The 23093-nt window shown below is 47.2% G+C and overlaps 2 protein-coding genes and 1 long non-coding RNA gene across 5 annotated transcripts in view; 1 reads left to right on the forward strand and 2 right to left on the reverse strand.

The window, feature by feature from the left end:
* The window catches only part of LOC118229388 (F-BAR domain only protein 1-like), a 54541-nt gene extending 49144 nt beyond the window's left edge, over positions 1-5397 (forward strand). For all 3 annotated transcript variants that reach the window (XM_035421309.1, XM_035421310.1, XM_035421311.1), the window contains exon 27: positions 4752-5397. In XM_035421309.1, the coding sequence (XP_035277200.1) occupies positions 4752-4780 (29 nt within the window). In that variant the 3' untranslated portion in view covers positions 4781-5397. The remainder of the gene's footprint in view (positions 1-4751) is intronic.
* On the reverse strand, positions 837-4574 carry LOC118229390. The gene is made up of 6 exons (XR_004765661.1): positions 4322-4574; positions 2596-2750; positions 2145-2217; positions 1708-1814; positions 1470-1538; positions 837-1306 (listed from the first exon to the last, which is right to left on the reverse strand). It is a non-coding gene; the product is annotated as an uncharacterized LOC118229390 (long non-coding RNA).
* Positions 5398-7706: 2309 nt separating the features above from the next.
* Positions 7707-23093, reverse strand: part of LOC118229392 (DNA-binding protein RFX2-like) — a 47073-nt gene continuing 31686 nt past the window's right edge. Inside the window, exons 9-16 of the mRNA XM_035421315.1 lie at positions 21578-21690; positions 20067-20218; positions 19309-19406; positions 13471-13620; positions 10681-10889; positions 10258-10411; positions 8550-8586; positions 7707-7854 (exon numbers count right to left, since the gene is read on the reverse strand). Coding sequence (XP_035277206.1) covers positions 7730-7854; positions 8550-8586; positions 10258-10411; positions 10681-10889; positions 13471-13620; positions 19309-19406; positions 20067-20218; positions 21578-21690 — 1038 coding nt within the window. The 3' untranslated portion in view covers positions 7707-7729. The remainder of the gene's footprint in view (positions 7855-8549; positions 8587-10257; positions 10412-10680; positions 10890-13470; positions 13621-19308; positions 19407-20066; positions 20219-21577; positions 21691-23093) is intronic.

Raw genomic sequence — 23093 nt, forward strand, 5'->3', positions numbered from 1 at the left:
CGTAATAGAAGCAGAATTTTGAAGCCGATCTCAACTGAATTCCATTTTATTCAAATCACATCAGGGTCAGCTCTTCGTTTCCTGCTGTACCCTTCTTATTTGGAAAAAAATTGCAGTTTGTGAAGGAACAGCAGGCTCTGAAAGGAACCAGTCATTTCTCCACTGTGACTTCAGGCCCAGGACTTAAAACACAATGGCTTCCACCCTTTCTTGCTGTTTCATTCATTTGAGCCATAGGGCTTGTTACAAGGATGGTAGGTTGGCAGCTAAATTACAAACATACCGGATACAAATTGGACGTATCGAGGCCTATTCAATCAATATTGACTCTTACAAATCCACACATACAGTGAGCACCATAATTCATTGGACAGTGACCTTTTTTGTTATTTTGGTTCTGTACTCTAGCACTTTGAGTTTGAAAGGATACTATGACAATGAGGTTGAAGTGCAAACTGTCAGCTTTAATTTGAGGGTATTTTCATCCATATCGGATGAACCGTTTATAAATGACAAGCACCTTTTGTACATGGTCCCCCCCGTTTTAAGGTACTATGAGTATTTGTTGTGCCCCCACATAAAGGGAGGATGGACAGTGACCTGTGAAATTAGCTCTCCATTATCTGGAAGTGCTGATAATACCAGGTCTAATTTGAATGTTGGTTAGATAGGGGAGACATAGCTCAGGAGGTAAGACCGATTGTCTGGCAGTCGGAGGGTTGCCGGTTCAAACCCCGCCCTGGGCGTGTCGAAGTGTTCTTGAGCAAGACACCTAACCCCTAACCACTAACTGCTCTGGCGAATGAGAGGCATCAATTGTAAAGCGCTTTGGATAAAAGCGCTATATAAATGCAGTCCATTTACCAGATTATTTTTTATTTTGTTATTTATTGAAGAGATGGAAAAGGGGGATATGGGGATGAACATGACTTATAAGGAAGATGGTATCAGCAGCTGGTTTAGAGGGAAGATAGTATCAGAAGGTGGTTTAGAAGGAAGATAGTATCAGAAGGTGGTTTAGAAGGAAGATAGTATCAGAAGGTAGCTTAGAAGGAAGATAGTATCAGAAGGTAGCTTAGAAGGAAGATAGTATCAGAAGGTAGCTTAGAAGGAAGATAGTATCAGCAGCTGGTTTAGAGGGAAGATGGAATGTGGTTCTGAGGGAAGATGGAATTAGAAGGTCTGCAGCATCTAGTTGAAAGCGCTGATGATGGTCATGAGCTGGGGTGGTGTTCTGGCTAAGGGCCTGTCTGCACAATCTGCTGCTATCTTGCCACCTGCTTGACTGTGTTTTGTCCAATTCCAGCTGAGAACAGAGTACCCCAAAACAACAGGAATTACCAACAGTTCCACTGCTACAAGTACACAATGAACCTACCCACACAACAGCAGCTGCCCATCTCAATCTCTGTATCATTACTGAGGTTGTGGCATAAGTGAACCTTCAGCCACACCATGCTGCTGCTCACCAGTCAAGCTTTTTTCAGACAGCGTACGTCATGGGTGATGGTTCCAATCTTTTGGACATCCTTACATCTCTAGAATATAACAACAAAACAAAAAGACAACATGACATTTAGCCACCAGGAACAAGTTTAAATTCAAATTAAATGGTCAGACAACGAGCTAAGCTGTTTTGTTTAATCTGCAGAACATTTTTGTTCTGACCAGCGGGATCAGATCGGGTCTTGGGAGAGCAGCACTTACTCCTCTGCTGCTGGTGGTGCGAGCCAGGACAGGTATGCGCGATCGGAATGAGCAGCGCTGGAACCCTGTGCTGAAGGGGGGTTTTTCCAGTGCGTGCATTTCCAGAGCTGTTCAAGAGAGAATGGCACAGTCCCACAGTAAGATAACACTGTGTCCAGGACCCCTATTCATACTGGTTGCAATTCCCCTAAGCCCAGTCCATTCTGAAAGCAGTAGAGTGAACTGGAGCTCCAAATTTGCAGTCACGTGGTGTACAGAAGTGACTCCTGTGTGCATGATCAAAAGGATGCAGGATGTTGTACAGCAGGACAGAACAGGCAAGTCAGGCCATTCAGCAACACCCATTCTGATTGGCTCCTCTCTGGGGCCGTCAGTAGCAGAAGCCATTTTCCATCTATTGGCCAATCCGTGTGCAGCTACAGTAGGCAAGCTCTTACCCAAGCAGACCTTGTGGGCCTCTTCAGCATACTCTGAATGCCAGGATAGAGAATCCAGGCAATGCTCAGAGGCCTGAAAAAGAAGCAAAGTAATCAGGAGCATGAAGCATTGCTGCTCTGTTAAAAGTCAATTTAAATCTAGTCTACACAGCAGGAGTGCGTCACAGCAGATTTTTATGACAAACACTTCAGCCGATTAGTGAGCCAACACACACACTTGACACCCCTGCTACAAACAAAAATATCACAACATTACCGTTACCCAACAGATGTTTTCTATTCCATAAAGGATTAGTGTCAATTTACTAATGAACTGTTTGCACACAAGTAGAACCATAGATATTATAATCTGCATGAAATACAACAATATAGTAATATGATATATTCTAATGGATGTTCAGAAACACGTTACTGACGAACACAGGAGCTGACCTGGTAGGGTCTCACTAACCTGCAAAACGTCATCCTGGGACACACTGCAGGTGAACATGGTCTCGTCCACCTGTGTGGCACAATCGGATGTGGTAATCTCCACTGTTTGGGTGGCTGCATCCCGAAAGCTGGTCCCTAGATTTCTCTCAGCCCCAGACGACAGGGAGGACCTGTCTGGAATGAAAAGAAACAGAACAAGGCACTTTGTGACACACACTCACACTTCACCTTGCTTACACAACTATGAAACAGACACTTCTAGTCATCACAGCTAGTCTGTAGCTGGCCAAAGCTGGTCAAATCCAATGAAGCAGGTAGAGTAAACTGATGGTCAAACTGGTTGACCAGCTGAAAGTATCAAAACGTATCACAGTTTAAACCAGCGTGACCAGTTTAGGCTGGTTTACACTGGAATTTTCAGCAGCAATGTGTGTTTATGAAGTAGGAGGAAGCTTCTCAGGGAAAGACTGAAATAGCTTCTAAAGTCAATCTACTTGTGCACTGTGACGTGGCAGGGCAGACCAATAGTAAATTTACTACAGGGTGTAATGTGGCCCAGTCCATGATATGTCCCTGAGTGACACCAAAATTACTTCATTCATACAAGATATTTTAACTTCGACATTTCAGCTGCGACGCACATTTGTGAACTAGCTAACAGTTTTGTTTGGAAGTGCAAAATCAATGGCAAATTTGCCTACCTGGTGTAGTCTCACAGCCCACCCGATTCGACAATGACCTCCTTATTTGACTAAATTTACGATTTAGCCAAATCCAACATTTTGTTATTTTGAGCGGTTTGCTTGATGATCGCATATCTATTATGAAAAAGGTTTTAACTATTATGAAAAAGGTTTTAACTATTAAGAACTATCAGACAATCAATTCTAGTTGTATCTTCGCTTTCCCATTGGCTATTTATAAAGACTTTTCCTCGATATTATTTGACGTAATAGAAGCAGAATTTTGAAGCCGATCTCAACTGAATTCCATTTTATTTGGCTTCCATAACATTCGTGAACTAGTTTCTCTTGTGACGTTAAATAAACATTCGAATTCTTGTGTTATTTTGCAACTTGCCTTTGACTGCTTATGCAGTCCCGACACTTCAGTCATAACCATACTTGCCTTGGTCTGGTAAATATTTCTTTAGTACCACACAATAAGCGAACGCGAAAAGAAATACAGAAGCTACAGAAACTACGTGCAGCTCAGAAATCGTTCGGCGCTCGGTGATGTCACAAGTAATATGAGATAATAGCTGAATTAATTAATTAATAAGAAATAACAAAAACGAACAAGATATATATATATATTTTTTTTTATCAGGCAGACAAGTAGAAATGTAACAAACAACTGGTGACTGATGAACCACAGTGTTGGAGAGTACAGGTGTCATCTAAAATAATTTCCCCCTCAGAAATAAATTCACCCCTGTCAACATTTAATGGGAACGTCTGTTTCAGTGAGCGTTGGACTGACAGCCGCTGTCTATTGGAGCCGCACAGCTGGAGTGAAAACCATGACTTGGCGCGCTTCTAGGAATTCAAATAGTAGAGTTTCGTGATATAAATATAGAAACAAATTTCAACAGCACGAAATACGCAATACCACTAAATTTCGTATTACAATCGGACATAGAAGCAAGCACTTTCCTGCTTCGCTAAGAACCGCAAGCTAACTAGCTAGCTTAGTTAATCTTGGGCGGAATAAGCGGCTGCTGTAGCCAACGTTATTTTACTTACCTCGATGTGCTTCCTCAAATTTGATGGCATTTATTTCCCTGGGTTGTGGCAACCAAAGTAGACTATGATGTCAGAATGCAAAGGGAATGTCTGTTTCAGCGAGGGTTGGAGTGACAGTTGTTGTCTCTTCATTCTCCACCAATAACATTATTGGTATGGAAATAAGCAAAATTTTTTAGTCTCTGGTTTGAACACCTGCCATAACACCTTCTGAGCTGTGATCCTTCCTCTCTCTCTAACCCTCTCCGCTTTCTCCCTGTCTGAATAAAGCAAAAAAAAAAAAAAAAAAACTAAAGGAGAGCAGACTGTCCACTCACCTTTCGATTAAAAAACAAAACACGAGACTCATTGTGTAATGCTTTATTGGTCTAAGGTGTCATAGATGCCCTTGAACATTGAGAGGCTCGTGTTTCTCTCTCCATTTCTGCAGGGAAGTACATGGCCGGCTGCTCCATCTGAGCAGGAGAGGAAGAGGCCTCCTGGGAGCTTTCGCACACCGAACGCACTTTCGATTTTCCCGCGGAGCCCAGAGCCCAAGGGCCCGCCACGCACCGGGGAACATCACGTCCGCTGTTCCGCTACCCTGACCCCCCCCCTCCTCCTCCTCCTCCTCGGCGTGAGAGGGGACGTGCACTTACCCGGGGACCGTCACACAAAACCTAGTACTTACCTTAGAGGTGTTCTTCATTGGTTCACAGTTCAGAAATCCCGCCCGTTCTTTGTGGGAGTGTATTTCCTTTTCTTCTTTGTGCTCTAAGCAATGTGAATTGTGTGTGCCTTGGGTGAAGATCTTGAGTTGGGGAAACCATGGATGTAACAATCTGGCAGGACTAAGGACCGTGTACAGACAAATATGTGTTTATATGATCTCATGCATATGTACCTGAAATGGAACTGCCATGAAAAGTAGATTTTTTAAGTATTTATATATTGCTCAAGGTAGACGCAGTAGTTAGTTATGCAGACATGTCTGGGTTGTAGAGTACGTGTGAATCAGGCAAAAATCAGTCTGTGTAAATCTAAGGATTTGTTCAGGTGGGACTAATAAAACTGCCAATTTCTTTTTCAAAGACGTTTAACAGTCCCTTTCGTGTTTTTTTTTTTTTGCCTAACCAGAACCAGAAATTTAATCAGTTGATTTTTTTTTTTACACCAATTTATTACAGTGTGACTGGTACAAAATACAATTCAAATGGTTGCAGACCACGGTCTGCTTTCCAGCAAGGGAAAGTGTAGTCAAGAACAGGCTGTAAAAATAAACATTCAACATACTCAAGAGTAAGAATCAGAACTAGACCAGTAGAAAATAAACCCTCATCCCAGGTTTAAACAGCATTAAAAACAGTAAGTTCAATTACATTTAAGAAACGATGTTCCCCACTGTGACTAGCGCAAGCCTCAAAGGAACAAAGCCAGGTAGCCTTGCAGCCAACGACGCTAAAACAACACAAAGGCTGTCTTGGCGATGATGTAAGAGGAAATGGTCAAATTATTACCTGCACATTGAAGTAGTGTTCATAAATAAAAGGCGTGTCAGGAATCGGGCCTGAAGGTTGCGCGGAAAGCGTCGCTAGAACTGAAAAAACGAAGGTCGGCTCTCTGACCTTTCAGAACGACCCGCCTGTTTTATTTCCCGCCGCGCAGTTAGCCAGCCTGCTGTTCGCCCGCCATGGGTTTAGCCTGCCGCTAATTTAGCCTGTCGTGTTAGCCTGCGTTACAGTTAATTTTCTGTGTGTAGCAGACAGGCTAACCTACATTGCGGCTAACCTGCTGTGTGGTTACCCACTGTACGGTTAGCCTGCCATATGGTTAGCCTGCTGCGCGTTTAGTCTAGTCATTTCACGTGAGGGAGACGGCCTCAGTTACAACTGTACATTCTTCAACAGCTCAAGATACATGTACAGTACAAACATTTGAGTTTGGTTTTTAAAAATCCCGTTAACCCCTTACTTCATATAAGACGGCTGCTACATTACATGGACCGTGCGTAAAGGAAATCTAGAACAAAAGGCTATTCCAGCCTTACAGTTTATTATGGTGGGAGTGGTTCAGCTGCACACAGAATGCAGGAGACCGCAAAATGAACTTTCATGAACTGCCTTCAGAGCCCCCAAATAAATGTTCTTAGGTTTCATTTTGTTTTATGAGAGAAAGGGCTCGATGCCTTTGATAGCTGACCAGTGGGGGTTGGAACAGAGCCAGGAGGGAGGGGCCTGAGCTCTGCAGGCTCAACCATTGCAGCAGCGCCACCTGCTGAAAACTGCCGTGAGCGCAGAGCACACAGCATGCGGGTGAGCGGCGGCGGAGCAGAGCCAATGAGAGTGTAGAAAAAGCCTCTGCCAATGACAGTGTGGAGAACGCCGACTCGGTCCAACGGTTGGCTCAGGAGCCCAGGGGGAGGGCCGTGCTCCGGAGACCCGGCTGCCTTTCAGAAGACCGGAGAATGGCCCAACGTTTTCGCTGCAAAGGAAGGTCTTGGCTGGCATGGAAACGGCCCCACGGGGGCACAGTGTCACGCCCCCAGGGGTGTGGGGGTGGGGGTCTGCATTACTGCGTGAAGTAACCCTCCGCCCATTTCCGGAGCTGCGAGGTGCTTCAAGGGTGGAGGCTCCGAAACCGTACATTCCTACGCGGTGAACATCAAGAGGCACAGCAGAGGGTGGAGTTTCTGTGGATGGGGGGGGGGGAGGGGGAGGGGCTTAGTAGCTCACAAAGCAGTGGTAACCAACCCTGTTCCTGGAGATCTACCGTCCTGCAGGGTTTTCACTCCAACCCTAATTTGGCACACCCGCACTCTTACCAATCATCAGCTCAACGCGGATTGTTATCTGTATGAATGAGGCGTGCTTTGTTAAAGGCTGGAGTGAAAACCTACAGGACGGCGGATCTCCAGGAACAGGGTCGGTTGCCACAGTCGTAAAAGGCACTGGAGCGGCGCTACAGCACAGCTGTAAAAAAATGCCGCTCGTAAAGAGGCCACGCGTGTCCTGCTGAACTTCGGCTCCGCGCCGAGTTCTTCCGTTCTCAATACGAACCGCAGCGGGGGGGGGGGGGGGGGGAGAGGGAACGAGGCCGGGGCGTTACCCCGGGCGACGCGAAATGTCCTCGCGACGTCGCTGAAATGTTGCAGCAACGTTGTGAGGACGTTTTGTTGTTGCCTGGGCCTGTAACCCAGAAATGCCACAATCTACTGACAGTTTTTTATTTTTTTCTTCCCCCTACTGCTAAAGGAATCTGAAGCTCCCGTCAGGGGAACCTGAAACGCAGTGCCCTGAGCGCACAGTTGACGCTGCGGAAACTGCGTGAGCTCGCGTGGAGCTGTAGAGCTGATGGGTAACTCCGCCCACCCTCCCAGCGCAGGACTGGGGGTGGGGGGGTTGGGGGGGGGGGGTGTGGGGTGGGCGGGTCTCAGATCTCCTGCAGCGAGTGGCTGATCTCGATCCTCTCCCTCTTGACCGGCAGTTCCCCGGGGTCCCTGGACGCGTCTCCGTTGCTGCTCAGATCCCCGATATCGCCAGGGAAGTGAGACGGGTCTGTGGGAGGGGAGACAGGAGGCTGTGAGGGTAGCATTCCTCTTTCTGAAAGGGCACTATTTGATGTGCTAACGTTATGGAGTTCTACTAAACTAAGCTAGTGATTCTAGCTAGCTAGCCAGTTAACTAGCTAGCTTGTTTGTTAGCTTGGGTTTTGTGCATGGCATCAAAGCTAGATAGCCAAGAAATAACTGCTAGGCAATAAATAAGGTTCCTGACATGTAAAACAGATTTAAAAGCAGAATTGCTTTTGCAGTGGTGTTAGCATGAACTAGCCGGCTAGTTAACTGGGTGGCTGGAGTTGCCGAAAAAAGCAAGAAGCTCACTTCACACCAGCCAGAACAGACAGAAGACGTGACTAGGGGGTAGATACATGGGGGAGGGGCCAGGTACTCAGAGGTAGCAGAATGGAGCTGGTGTGCAGGGACGATATTTCGAAAAAACGGAACAGCCCCTTTAGCTACCGCATTAGGCTAGCAGCAAAGTTTAGAATTTGAGGCGAGCCGATATCGTTAGCCAGTGGAGGGAGACGAGAAGGCAAATGGCATGGCTGAGCCTGGGGAGGTTGTTAGATCATATACTGCAGGTATACATCACAGTTAACCACACTGAACTTCATGCTGATGAAACTGTGTGGACGACCGTGTGGAAAATGAATGTGGCTTTAGTGCAAGAGCCAAGAGCTGGACTCTTACCTTTATCCATGAGGGTCATAGAGCTGAGGTCACTGAACTGTGATAAAGAGAGAACAGAATCAGACACATCTATCACACATGACCCAATAAATATACCCTTACATTAGAATGTTCCAGAGAATTTTTCTTGATGCATTGCACGCATCTGTGTTTAATTGTGTACAAAAAACTCCCTGCACATATATGCCTCACAGTTTTTTTGTTTTTTTGAATTCAGCTAGGGTTTGAGTGAGCTTTATGTCAATTGCAACTCCCTCCCACCCCCCCAAATCTGCCTTAATGCACATTTAGTAGGGAAATTGAGCTTCAGAATGTAGACAGCATACGTGTGCATATGAGGGTATGTAAGACTTTTAGAAGTTTGGGTATCCTTTTTATTAAATTAGCTTCAATGGAGGGAAAAGTCACAAATGAATCCTAGCTGTGGTGTTATAGCTTGTTCTATATTGAATAAACCCTTATAGCAAGCACGAGAAATGGCACCAGCCACAAAAAGAGCTTTCCACTGAAAAAAGTGAAACGTTGGATCAACTTTAAATTCTTCTACAAGTGGTCACATCTAAAAATTTTAATCTGACTGAAATTTAAACAAAAAATAAATGAGTTCATTTAAGTCAAAATTTTCTAGATGTGACCGGGCTAAGAACTTTGAAGAATTTTAAGTTTCTATTTTTTTCAGCATCCATTATTCCTTTAATCGAATGTTCAAAGTGACACGTTTCCATTATGTCCAGCGGCACTGTAATATCCGTCCTTCATTCGAAACTTGGCACGAGTCCCAGGAGGGAATGGGATTACATCTCGGAAAGTTATAGGTTTCCTAAATCTGCTTGACCGCTATCCATCATTCGAAGTGGCGCGAACGCCCTTTTTCTACGTGAATTACATCAGCCGTGTTCGGCACTGTACCCTGCTGTGTCTAAACTTACAAGGACAGCGTTTTCCTGATTAGAGCCTCAAATGCCATTCATCCAAGAAACTTTCAAACCTATAACCAATAATTTTGGACTTTTCAGTTATGATGCAAGATTTGTAAAGTGGTCAGTGAAAATTCAGACGGCTCAAACTTGAGCCAGTCACCCGAAGGTAGAACGCTGAGACTCGCAAAGCAAACAGCCGAGGATGAATAATGGAACACAGTCACGGCTATCTGCTGTATGTGCTTCAAAAGCCCTACTCTTACGATGTTAGTTTTAAATTCACAAGAACTCTACTTAATGACAAGTCCACTTTCTCTGTCTGATAATTTAAGATTTAACTGATATTTTATAATAATATTTACATTGACATACATAAACAACATTTCAGGATACCCTATCTAGCCTACCAACACTTTAAACCACTCAATAACGATGTTCTATTCGACTAACTTTCATTTTGTTTAGGACGGAGTGTAGCACAGTGGGTAAGGAACTGGGCATGTAACCGAAAGGTCGCAGGTTCGATTCCCGGGTAGGACACTGCCGTTGTACTCTCGAGCAAGGTACTTAACCGAAATTGCTTCAGTATATATCCAGCTGTATAAATGGATACAATGTAAAAATGCTATGTAAAAAAGTTGTGTAAGTCGCTCTGGATAAGAGCGTCTGCTAAATGCCTGTAATGTAATGTTTATAAGGCTCGTTTCCATTGGGCACGTCACGCGGATTCTTAAGTGGAGTGAAGGTGAGTACTAGCCTCGCAGCGTAGGCCCTGCGCCGGCGCTCACCTCTCCCATGACGGCGATGGGCGTCTCGCCGGTCGCCTGGGCGACGCGGTGCTCCACCAGGTAGAACATGTACTCGTCGTAGAGCAGGCGGATGAGGTGGAAGGAGCCGAAGCTGGCGGCGCTGCGGAGGGTCAGGTCCCGAATCACCATGGAGCTGCGGAGAGGGGGGGCGGGGCTCACAGTCAAGAGCTTTTGTATATACGGCGACGCTATCGAGACGAAATCCGCAAAATCAACAAATAAATCCAAGCGCTGCTTTATTTTCATCTGTCGAGAGTTGCTGACTTGGAAAATTTTCATTTCATTTATAAGAACTTCCAAGTTTATTTACACTTCATTTTTAGTTTAGTGAACTTTGAAGGTTTTTTATGGACACGTGGCCTGAGCGCATAACGTAGCGTAGAGGTGCTTAAATAGCTGTACCTGTAGAAGGACCACTTGAGCAGGAACTGGCGCGCAGCCTTGGGGAAGCTGGGGCTGCCCTCGTGGGGCCTGAGGACCTGATTGACCACGCTGTCCAGCCAGAGCGCCCACTGGTCCAGAGAGCTCTGCTGCTGCAGGGTCACCTTAAAGTCCTGCTCCAGGCGCTGCACCATGGCCTCATTACACTGGCACACCCACGAGGCCTGCTCCTGCAATACAGCGCACACACAGGGTCTGAGGATACAATACAATACACACGCTGCTGCAATATAACACACACACGCACACAGACTGAGGATACAATACACACATGGACTGAGGATACAATACACACACACACACACAGCTGCAATATAACACACACAGACTGAGGATACAATACACACACACACTGCTGCAATATAACACACACAGACTGAGGATACAATACGCACTTCTGCAATATAACACACACACACAGACTGAGGATACAATACAAACACACACTGCTGCAATATACCACACACATGCACACACAGACTGAGGATACAATACACACACTGCTGCAATATAACACACACGGTCTGAGGATACAATACAAACACACACTGCTGCAATATAACACACACACGCACACACACAGACTGAGGATACAATACACACATGGACTGAGGATACAATACACACACACTGCTGCAATATAACACACACACGCACACACAGACTGAGGATACAATACACACATGGACTGAGGATACAATACACACACACACTGCTGCAATATAACACACACACGCACACACAGACTGAGGATACAATACACACACACACACTGCTGCAATATAACACACACACACACACAGACTGAGGATACAATACACACATGGACTGAGGATACAATACACACACACACTGCTGCAATATAACACACACACGCACACACAGACTGAGGATACAATACACACATGGACTGAGGATTCAATACACACACACACTGCTGCAATATAACACACACACGCACACACAGACTGAGGATACAATACACACACACACACTGCTGCAATATAACACACACACACACACAGACTGAGGATACAATACACACATGGACTGAGGATACAATACACACACACACTGCTGCAATATAACACACACACGCACACACAGACTGAGGATACAATACACACATGGACTGAGGATTCAATACACACACACACTGCTGCAATATAACACACACACGCGGACTGAGGATACAATACACACACACACGCACTCCTGCAATACAACACACACACACGGACTGAGGATACAATACACACACACACACACGCACTCCTGCAATACAACACACACACACGGACTGAGGATACAATATACACACACATGCACTCCTGCAATACAACGCACACATGCACACACAGACTGAGGATACAACACACACACATGCACTCCTGCAATACAACACACACACACAGACTGAGGATACAATACACACACACACATGCACTCCTGCAATACAACACAAACACATACACACAGACAGACTGAGGATACAATACACACAGACTGAGGATACAACACACACACGCATGCATGGACTGAGGACACAAGACCCAAACACACACACTCCAGCAATACAACATGGAAATTAACGTTCGAATGTGAAAGGGAAAAAAATGTGGCTGCATTGTAGCAGTTTTCCTCTCAACCTGAACTGTGTTAAAAATAAATCGTGAATTTTAGCACCTCCACTGGCGAAACAGAAGTCACGGGGTCACACGGGTCGTGGCTATGCTGCTACTCAACAAACAGGGCACTTTGGTTTCATCCCCGGTGCGATCGGAACACACCTCTTCCTCCACTGGGAACACAGTGAATAAAAAGATTGGCACAGGCCTCTTCCCAAGTGGACCATCTGGTGTTTTTGGCATATGACCCACAGGCCTGACATTGGCATAAAACGCTTAATCAGTCTTGGGAGTTCCAGCATTTTGGCAGGATAACGTTAACACTATGCTGATCTTAGATCCCTCTCCAAAAGGTCCAAGAAAGTACTTTTCAGTTTGTTTTTAATGGCACTTTATTGTAAATAATCCATCAGGATCAACATTCTTTTTAGGCACATTTCTAGAAATTGTGCGACTTAATTTTATTTCAACAAAATAATAATGAACAGGGAGGTGACGTGGTACACAAGTACGCATGCAGGGCGAAAAGAGTAAAATACGCAACAACTGGATTGTGACTATTTTTAGGTGTCCATCTATTTTTAGGTACACTTTTCGTTACGACATAAAATTGCTGCTCATTTTGATCTTTTTGCCCTGCATTCTTACTTGCAGACCATTCATGTGAACCCCTGGTTATAAAAGCGTACTGTATGTAGATCTTAAAAGCCATCTTGAACGTTTTTCAACTTCTGCGTTCATGTTTATTTCAAATAATATGTACCTACGCTATTCAAGTCTCTCATTGTATTGGTTCGCCATCTTGTGGACACGACGCTGAGCCAGTTAACACAGCCCGAATTTAACACAGCCCAAAAGTCGGTCAAATTCTGGCATGTAATAAAACATTTAAAACTGTAATATATGTTTGAATATATTGAAACGTATGGGTTTTTTTTTTTTTGAAAGAATATTCAAACATAATTTTTGGCCAATGTTGACAGCCCTAACGCACGCATACTGAGGATACAAGACACACACATGCACACACCCACGCACACACACAGTACACACACACACACGCACGCAGCACAATGAGCAAACAGTGACACAGCTGTGAGGGCTTGTCAGAGGGGCTCATTACCTGCACGTTGGTGAAGTCCACTCGGTTGAGGTCGCTGAGCATCTGGTTGATCTGTGAGGTGTTCTGCAGCACCGCCCGGGCCGCCTGAGCCAGGTGATTCAGAGACGTGTACCTGCGCAGCGTCTGCGCAAACGCGCTCACTACTGCCACCTGCAGGGCGGAGGAAAAAGGGCTGATCACACGCTAATGCTGTCACAGGAAACACTGCACACTGTCTCACAGGCTAACACTGTCACAGGAAACGCACTGCACACTGTCTGACATGCTAACGCTGTCACAGGAAACACACTAACACTATCTCACACACTAACGCTGCCACAGGAAACACACTGCATACTGTCTCACACACTAACGCTGTCACAGGAAACACACTGCACACTGTCTCACACACTAACGCTGTCACAGGAAACACACTGCACACTGTCTCACACGCTAACGCTGTCACAGGAAACACACTAACACTATCTCACACACTAACGCTGTCACAGGAAACACACTGCACACTGTCTGACATGCTAACACTGTCACAGGAAACACACTAACACTATCTCACACACTAACGCTGCCACAGGAAACACACTGCACACTGTCTCACACACTAACGCTGCCACAGGAAACACACTGCACACTATCTCACACACTAACGCTGTCACAGGAAACACACTGCACACTGTCACAGGAAACACACTGCACACTGTCCCACACACTAACGCTGTCACAGGAAACACACTAACACTGTCTCACACACTAACGCTGTCACAGGAAACACACTGCACACTGTCTGACATGCTAACACTGTCACAGGAAACACACTAACACTGTCTCACACACTAACGCTGTCACAGGAAACACACTAACACTGTCTCACACACTAACACTGTCACAGGAAACACACTGCACACTGTCACAGGAAACACACTGCACACTGTCTCACACGCTAACGCTGTCACAGGAAACACACTGCACACTGTCTCACACGCTAACGCTGTCACAGGAAACACACTGCACACTGTCTCACACACTAACGCTGTCACAGGAAACACACTGCACACTGTCTCACACACTAACGCTGTCACAGGAAACACACTGCACACTGTCTCACACACTAACGCTGCCACAGGAAACACACTGCACACCGTCTCACACACTAACACTGTCTCAGGAAACACACTGCAGACTGTCTCACACACTAACGCTGTCACAGCAAACACACTGCACACTATCTCTCACACACTAACGCTGCCACAGGAAACACACTAACACTGTCTCACACACTAACGCTGTCACAGGAAACACACTGCACACTGTCTCACACACTAACGCTGTCACAGGAAACACACTGCACACTATCTCTCACACACTAACGCTGTCACAGCAAACACACTGCACACTATCTCTCACACACTAACGCTGCCACAGGAAACACACTAACACTGTCTCACACACTAACGCTGTCACAGGAAACACACTGCACACTGTCTCACACACTAACGCTGTCACAGGAAACACACTGCACACTGTCTCACACACTAACGCTGCCACAGGAAACACACTAACACTATCTCACACACTAACGCTGTCACAGGAAACACACTGCACACTGTCTCACACACTAACGCTGTCACAGGAAACACACTAACACTGTCTCACACACTAACGCTGTCACAGGAAACACACTAACACTGTCTCACACGCTAACGCTGTCACAGGAAACACACTGCACACTGTCCCACACACTAACGCTGTCACAGGAAACACACTGCACACTGTCTCACACGCTAACGCTGTCACAGGAAACACACTGCACACTGTCCCACACACTAACGCTGCCACAGGAAACACACTGCACACTGTCCCACACACTAACGCTGTCACAGGAAACACACTAACACTGTCTCACACAGTAACGCTGTCACAGGAAACACACTGCACACTGTCTCACACACTAACGCTGTCACAGGAAACACACTGGACACTGTCTCACACACTAACGCTGTCACAGGAAACACACTGCACACTGTCTCACACACTAACGCTGCCACAGGAAACACACTGCACACCGTCTCACACACTAACGCTGTCACAGGAAACACACTGCACACTATCTCACACACTAACGCTGTCACAGGAAACACACTGCAGACTGCCACAGGAAACACACTGCACACCGTCTCACACACTAACGCTGTCACAGGAAACACACTGCACACTGTCTCACACACTAACGCTGTCACAGGAAACACACTGCACACTGTCTCACACACTAACGCTGTCACAGGAAACACTGCACACTGTCTCACAGGCTAACGCTGTCACAGGAAACACACTGCACACTGTCACAGGAAACACACTGCACACCGTCTCACACACTAACGCTGTCACAGGAAACACACTGGACACTGTCTCACACGCTAACGCTGTCACAGGAAACACACTGGACACTGTCTCACACACTAACACTGTCACAGGAAACACACTGCAGACTGCCACAGGAAACACACTGCACACCGTCTCACACACTAACGCTGTCACAGGAAACACACTGCACACTGTCTCACACACTAACGCTGTCACAGGAAACACACTGCACACCGTCTCACACACTAACGCTGTCACAGGAAACACACTGCACACTGTCCCACACGCTAACGCTGTCACAGGAAACACACTGCACACTGTCTCACACACTAACACTGTCACAGGAAACACACTGCACACCGTCTCACACACTAACGCTGTCACAGGAAACACACTGCAGACTGCCACAGGAAACACACTGCACACCGTCTCACACACTAACGCTGTCACAGGAAACACACTGCACACTGTCTCACACACTAACGCTGTCACAGGAAACACACTGCACACTGTCTCACACACTAACGCTGTCACAGGAAACACTGCACACTGTCTCACAGGCTAACGCTGTCACAGGAAACACACTGCACACTGTCACAGGAAACACACTGCACACCGTCTCACACACTAACGCTGTCACAGGAAACACACTGGACACTGTCTCACACGCTAACGCTGTCACAGGAAACACACTGGACACTGTCTCACACACTAACACTGTCACAGGAAACACACTGCAGACTGCCACAGGAAACACACTGCACACCGTCTCACACACTAACGCTGTCACAGGAAACACACTGCACACTGTCTCACACACTAACGCTGTCACAGGAAACACACTGCACACCGTCTCACACACTAACGCTGTCACAGGAAACACACTGCACACTGTCTCACACACTAACACTGTCACAGGAAACACACTGCAGACTGCCACAGGAAACACACTGCACACCGTCTCACACACTAACGCTGTCACAGGAAACACACTGCACACTGTCTCACACACTAACGCTGTCACAGGAAACACACTGCACACTGTCTCACACACTAACGCTGTCACAGGAAGCACACTGCACACTGTCCCACATGATAACGCTGTCACAGGAAACACACTGCACACTATCTCACACACTAACGCTGTCACAGGAAACGCACTGCAGACTGTCTCACACACTAACGCTGTCTCAGGAAACACACTGCAGACTGTCTCACACGCTAACGCTGTCACAGGAAACACACTGCACACCGTCTCACACACTGACGCTGCCACAGGAAACACACTAACACTATCTCACACACTAACGCTGTCACAGGAAACACACTGCACACTATCTCTCACACACTAACGCTGTCACAGCAAACACACTGCACACTATCTCTCACACACTAACGCTGCCACAGGAAACACACTGCAGACTGCCACAGGAAACACACTGCACACTGTCTCACACACTAACGCTGTCACAGGAAACACACTGCACACTGTCTCACACACTAACGCTGTCACAGGAAACACACTGCACACTGTCTCACACACTAACGCTGTCACAGGAAACACACTGCACACTGTCTCACACACTAACGCTGCCACAGGAAACACACTAACACTATCTCACACACTAACGCTGTCACAGGAAACACACTGCACACTGTCTCACACACTAACGCTGTCACAGGAAACACACTAACACTGTCTCACACACTAACGCTGTCACAGGAAACACACTAACACTGTCTCACACGCTAACGCTGTCACAGGAAACACACTGCACACTGTCCCACACACTAACGGTGTCACAGGAAACACTGCACACTGTCCCACACACTAACGCTGTCACAGGAAACACACTGCACACTGTCTCACACGCTAACGCTGTCACAGGAAACACACTGCACACTGTCCCACACACTAACGCTGCCACAGGAAACACACTGCACACTGTCCCACACACTAACGCTGTCACAGGAAACACACTAACACTGTCTCACACACTAACGCTGTCACAGGAAACACACTGCACACCGTCTCACACACTAACGCTGTCACAGGAAACACACTGCACACTGTCCCACACACTAACGCTGTCACAGGAAACACACTGCACACTGTCACAGGAAACACACTGCACACCGTCTCACACACTAACGCTGTCACAGGAAACACACTGCACACTGTCTCACACACTAACGCTGTCACAGGAAACACACTAACACTGTCTCACACACTAACGCTGTCACAGGAAACGCATTGCACACTGTCTCACACACTAACGCTGTCACAGGAAACACACTGCAGACTGCCACAGGAAACACACTGCACACTGTCTCACACACTAACGCTGTCACAGGAAACACACTGCAGACTGCCACAGGAAACACACTGCACACTGTCCCACACACTAACGCTGTCACAGGAAACACACTGCACACTGTCCCACACACTAACGCTGTCACAGGAAACGCACTGCACACCGTCTCACACACTAACGCTGTCACAGGAAACACACTGCACACTATCTCACACACTAACACTGTCACAGGAAACACACTGCACACCGTCTCACACACTAACGCTGTCACAGGAAACACACTGCACACTCTCACACACTAACGCTGTCACAGGAAACACACTAACACTGTCTCACACACTAACGCTGTCACAGGAAACACACTGCACACTGTCTCACACACTAACGCTGTCACAGGAAACACACTGCACACCGTCTCACACACTAACGCTGTCACAGGAAACACACTGGACACTGTCTCACACACTAACGCTGCCACAGGAAACACACTGCACACTGTCTCACACACTAACACTGTCACAGGAAACACACTGCAGACTGCCACAGGAAACACACTGCACTCTGTCTCACACACTAACGCTGTCACAGGAAATGCAGTGCACACTGTCACAAGAAACACACTAACACTGTCACAGGAAATACACTGCATACTATCTCACACACTAACACTGTCACAGGAAACACACTAACACTGTCTCACACACTAACGCTGTCACAGGAAACACACTGGACACTGTCTCACACACTAACACTGTCACAGGAAACACACTGCAGACTGCCACAGGAAACACACTGCACACCGTCTCACACACTAACACTGTCACAGGAAACACACTGCACACTGTCTCACACACTAACCCTGTCACAGGAAACACACTAACACTGTCTCACACACTAACGCTGTCACAGGAAACACACTGCACACTGTCTCACACACTAACCCTGTCACAGGAAACACACTAACACTGTCTCACACACTAACGCTGTCACAGGAAACACACTGCACACTGTCTCACACGCTAACGCTGTCACAGGAAACACACTGCAGACTGTCACAGGAAACGCACTGCACTCTGTCTCACACGTGTCAGGGAACTCAACCCCAGAGGGAAGAGCACAGAAGGCCGGGACACAGTGCGGAGGGGGTGGGGGGGGGGGGGGGTACCTTGGTACGGACGATCTCCTGGGGGAAGTGGCTCATGGCGGCGGTCAGCCAGCCCTCCAGGCTCTTGGCAAAGTTGCGGATGGCTTGCGTGAGAGTGCCTGGGGGCGGGGACAAAAGAGACGACGGGCAGAGCTGAAACCAAAAAACACGCCAACAAACCGACATCTGACAAATCAGGCCCGCCTCCTGAGCGGGTGCTCCGACCCGCGGCGTCTCTCGTCCAGTCTCGCGGCTGAGCGCGCGGCGACGGAGCGAGGAGAAGCACCGCCTGTCAATCCTCATCAACTCAGCGAAGCGGGAAAAAAAAGAGCGCAAACCGAAAAAAAGAGATGCACAAACTGACAGGGTATCCAGTGTCGGAAAAGGCTAGCAAAGCTAGCTGTTTTTTTCCTTCAGCGATAATGCTACAGGTATGCTCTGTGTAAAGACAGGTTAGCTGGGTAGCAGTATTTCATTTGGCCGCAATGCGAACTGTTGGGGTCTTAGGCTAACATCGCGCTTTTTGATAATAAACGGACCTCCTGTGCTGCCTTGGTGATGCTGCACTTTTTATCCCTGAGAGTAAACCTGATGTTCTCCGCTTCTGTACGCCGCTCTGGGTACAAGCGTCTGCTAAGTGACTGCAGTGTAGTGTAGTGTAGTGTAGTACACATGGAAAAGCTGGTGATATGAGAGACTGGACAGCGGAGGAAGGAGTAGAGAAAGCAGAAGAGAAGCAGTGGAAAAGCGTGACGGACGGCGAGAGGGGCGGGACTTACTGGGGACGGGGCGGAGCACGTCGGGGATGAGGATCTCCACCAGGGCCTGGTACAGGACGTGGTCGCAGCTGCGCATCCACTGCGTCACCGGCTCGTAGTGGCACAGGGCCACCAGCGTCTCCTGGGACAGGGCGCCGTCTGCCTCCCCCTCGCTGCAGACACACACACACTGACCTCTCAGCTCTCTGCACGGCCATCCGGCAAGTTACAGTCACAACCGACAATTACTGCCCAGCAAGTTACAGTCACAACCAATCACTGCCCTGCCCGTTACCGTCACAACCAATCACTGCCCTGCCCGTTACCATCACAACCAATCACTGCCCTGCCATTTACAGTCACAGCCTATCACAGCCCAGAAAGTTACAGTCACAACCCACAATTACTGCCCAGCAAGTTACAGTCACAACCAATCATTGCCCTGCCCGCTACTGTCACAACCAATCACTGCCCTGCCATTTACAGTCACAGCCTATCACAGCCCAGAAAGTTACGGTCACAACCAACACTGCCCTGCAAGTTAAAGTCACAATCAATCACAGCCCTGTAAGTTACAGCCAAGTCAAATCACAGCCCTGTAAGTTACAGTCACAAGGAATCACAGCCCTGCAAGATTAGTCACAACCAGGCACAGCCCCACAAGTTAGTCACAAAACACAGACCGAACCAACCACGTAAATTAGTCTCAACCTAACAGGCCTCTAAAGTTACAGTCACAGTCATACACAGTCCTGGAAGTTAGTCACAACCAAATACAGCCATGTAAATTATAACCATAACCAAACACAACTACAAGGCACCTTTCAAGCAATCTTAAAGTTGTGACAGAGTTGGATAAAATATTCATTAGAATTTCTGCAACCCTCTAGACACCATAGAAAATCCCTGTACTGACAGTTTAAAAAGGAACATCTCATCAGTATTCAGATCAAAAAAAGGTTTTGGTTAGTGACATGCTTGGCTTAAAATTCTCAGGGATCAGAAGGAGTGTTTTCAAATTTTGCCTGCACTTAAAGAGTTCAAAGTATTCCATGTGTATGCAAACCAAGTTAGTGAGCAGCTATTGTTCTAGAAAGACTTAGCTTTCATTTATGCTGTATTTAAGAACCTGGCCTTTGTCATCCCAAATAAGATACTTTAATTTGAACTTGAATGAGCTGTAGGCTAGCAATTACTTGTTTTTGTAGCATGCACATAAAAAAATCACAGTATAGTATATATCCAAAATACACACTTTACTGCAGTTTGCTTATCATAGTTTTGTGTCGGTGCCTGTGTGGTATACTCACACTGTGTGTGGTGCAGGAACGGGCCTGTGTGCAAACGTGTGTGTGTGTGTGTGTGTGTGTGCATGTGTGTGTGTCAGAATGTGCTGAATGAATAACTATACTATTCACGGTATCATCTCTGCTCAGAAGGCTCTTTTCCCATGCTGCAATGGGACTGCTGGGTATGAAAACAACAGCATTTCCTGCAGGGAGAGCAGTAGCTGTAGGCCGGTGCAGACTGACCTGCCAGGCAGTGGGGTGGCTCTGCCACTAGATGGCGCTGCTGAACACCAGAAGGTCTGCCAGAGCTTCTCGATGTAGTGGAACTGCAGGTTCATCACCACGTCCAGAGTAGCCTGGGAGAGTACACACACACACACACACACACACACACACACACACACACAAATAAACTCAGTTAAGTCACAGTATCGCACAGTCAGCAACTCATTACCCTTTTAGCAATACGCTTTCACGTGGGATGTTATCGACTGCCTGTACTACATAGCTTCGTTTGCCGAATGCCCAGGATTTATTCGCTTCTCTTTGTGTTTTCACACCGACCGGAAACTTTTCTTTATCGGTCTTGTGTGAACACCCCCCCCCCCCCCCCCCCCCCCCCCACCAACGGCGAGCGCACATTCCTCCTCTCGTGAGTGTGTGAGACCTCTCACTGAGAGAACGAGGTGCGGACCGACGCCCGCGTCGCCGACGGCGCGCCCCGACAAACACGACGCGCCCGCAAACGCCGCCGCACGCCGCGCTTTTTCGCCCGCTCGCCCGCCAGCTCCAAACGCGTGTCAGAGACACACAGCACCAGAAAGCCTATCGAAGTGAGGTCTCCGCGCTCCTACGCGTTAGCGCACGCGCACGTGCGCGGTAACAACGTGACAAGAAAGCACTGCATGCTACGGTAAATTAACTTGTGGAAGTGTCAGAGGTTGTTTTACCCCTGTTTCCCGGTCAAATTACCACAAATGTGGCTCCGTAGTTATGGCTAATTATCTTCCTGCCTCTAATTGGCTACACACTCCGTTGCGCGTTCCGCGCAGTTCCTCACACACACGACGTACACAACGGGGCGGCAGCGTAGTATAATGGGTTAAGGAACTGGTTTTTGTAACCTGAAAGGTCACAGGTTCCAGGACACTGCCGTTGTACCCTAGAGCAAGGTACTTAACCTGCATTGCTCCAGTAATATATCCAGCTGTATACATGGATGCAATGCAAATGCTATGCAAAAAAAAAAAAAAAGTCACTCTGGATAAGAGCATCTGCCAAATGCCTGTAATGTAAAGGAACAATAACGTGACAATAACACGCTGCGCGTCAAGAGCAAATTAACCTCTGGAAGTTTCCGAGGGGGTTTGACCCTGATTTCCCGCTCAAATCCCCGAACGTGGCTCTGCGGATGTGACTAATTATCTCCCTGCCTCTAATTGGCCACACGGCCCTCAGCCCGTTCCACACAGCCTCTCTCTGTTGACCTACCTAGTTAAAATAAACGAGGTCTTAGAGTCAAGACTGAGAGAACACAATTCTGTTAAATCAGATGTTTTCACATATGTAGACCGGTCTTTCATTTCCAAAATTAACGCAGAGATGAGTCAGAATTCCCAAACCTGAAAGCAGAAAGCGTAATGATTTCAAACGCTACGATCCGCTCTGCTGGTGGCCTGCTAACTGATTTGCGGTCTAAGATTACTTCAGCCCAGATCACCAGGAGCGCGGAGGCATGGGACGCTCCTCATCACACTTT

Source organism: Anguilla anguilla, chromosome 6 (assembly GCF_013347855.1).
Source record: "Anguilla anguilla isolate fAngAng1 chromosome 6, fAngAng1.pri, whole genome shotgun sequence".
Lineage (NCBI taxonomy): Eukaryota > Metazoa > Chordata > Actinopteri > Anguilliformes > Anguillidae > Anguilla > Anguilla anguilla.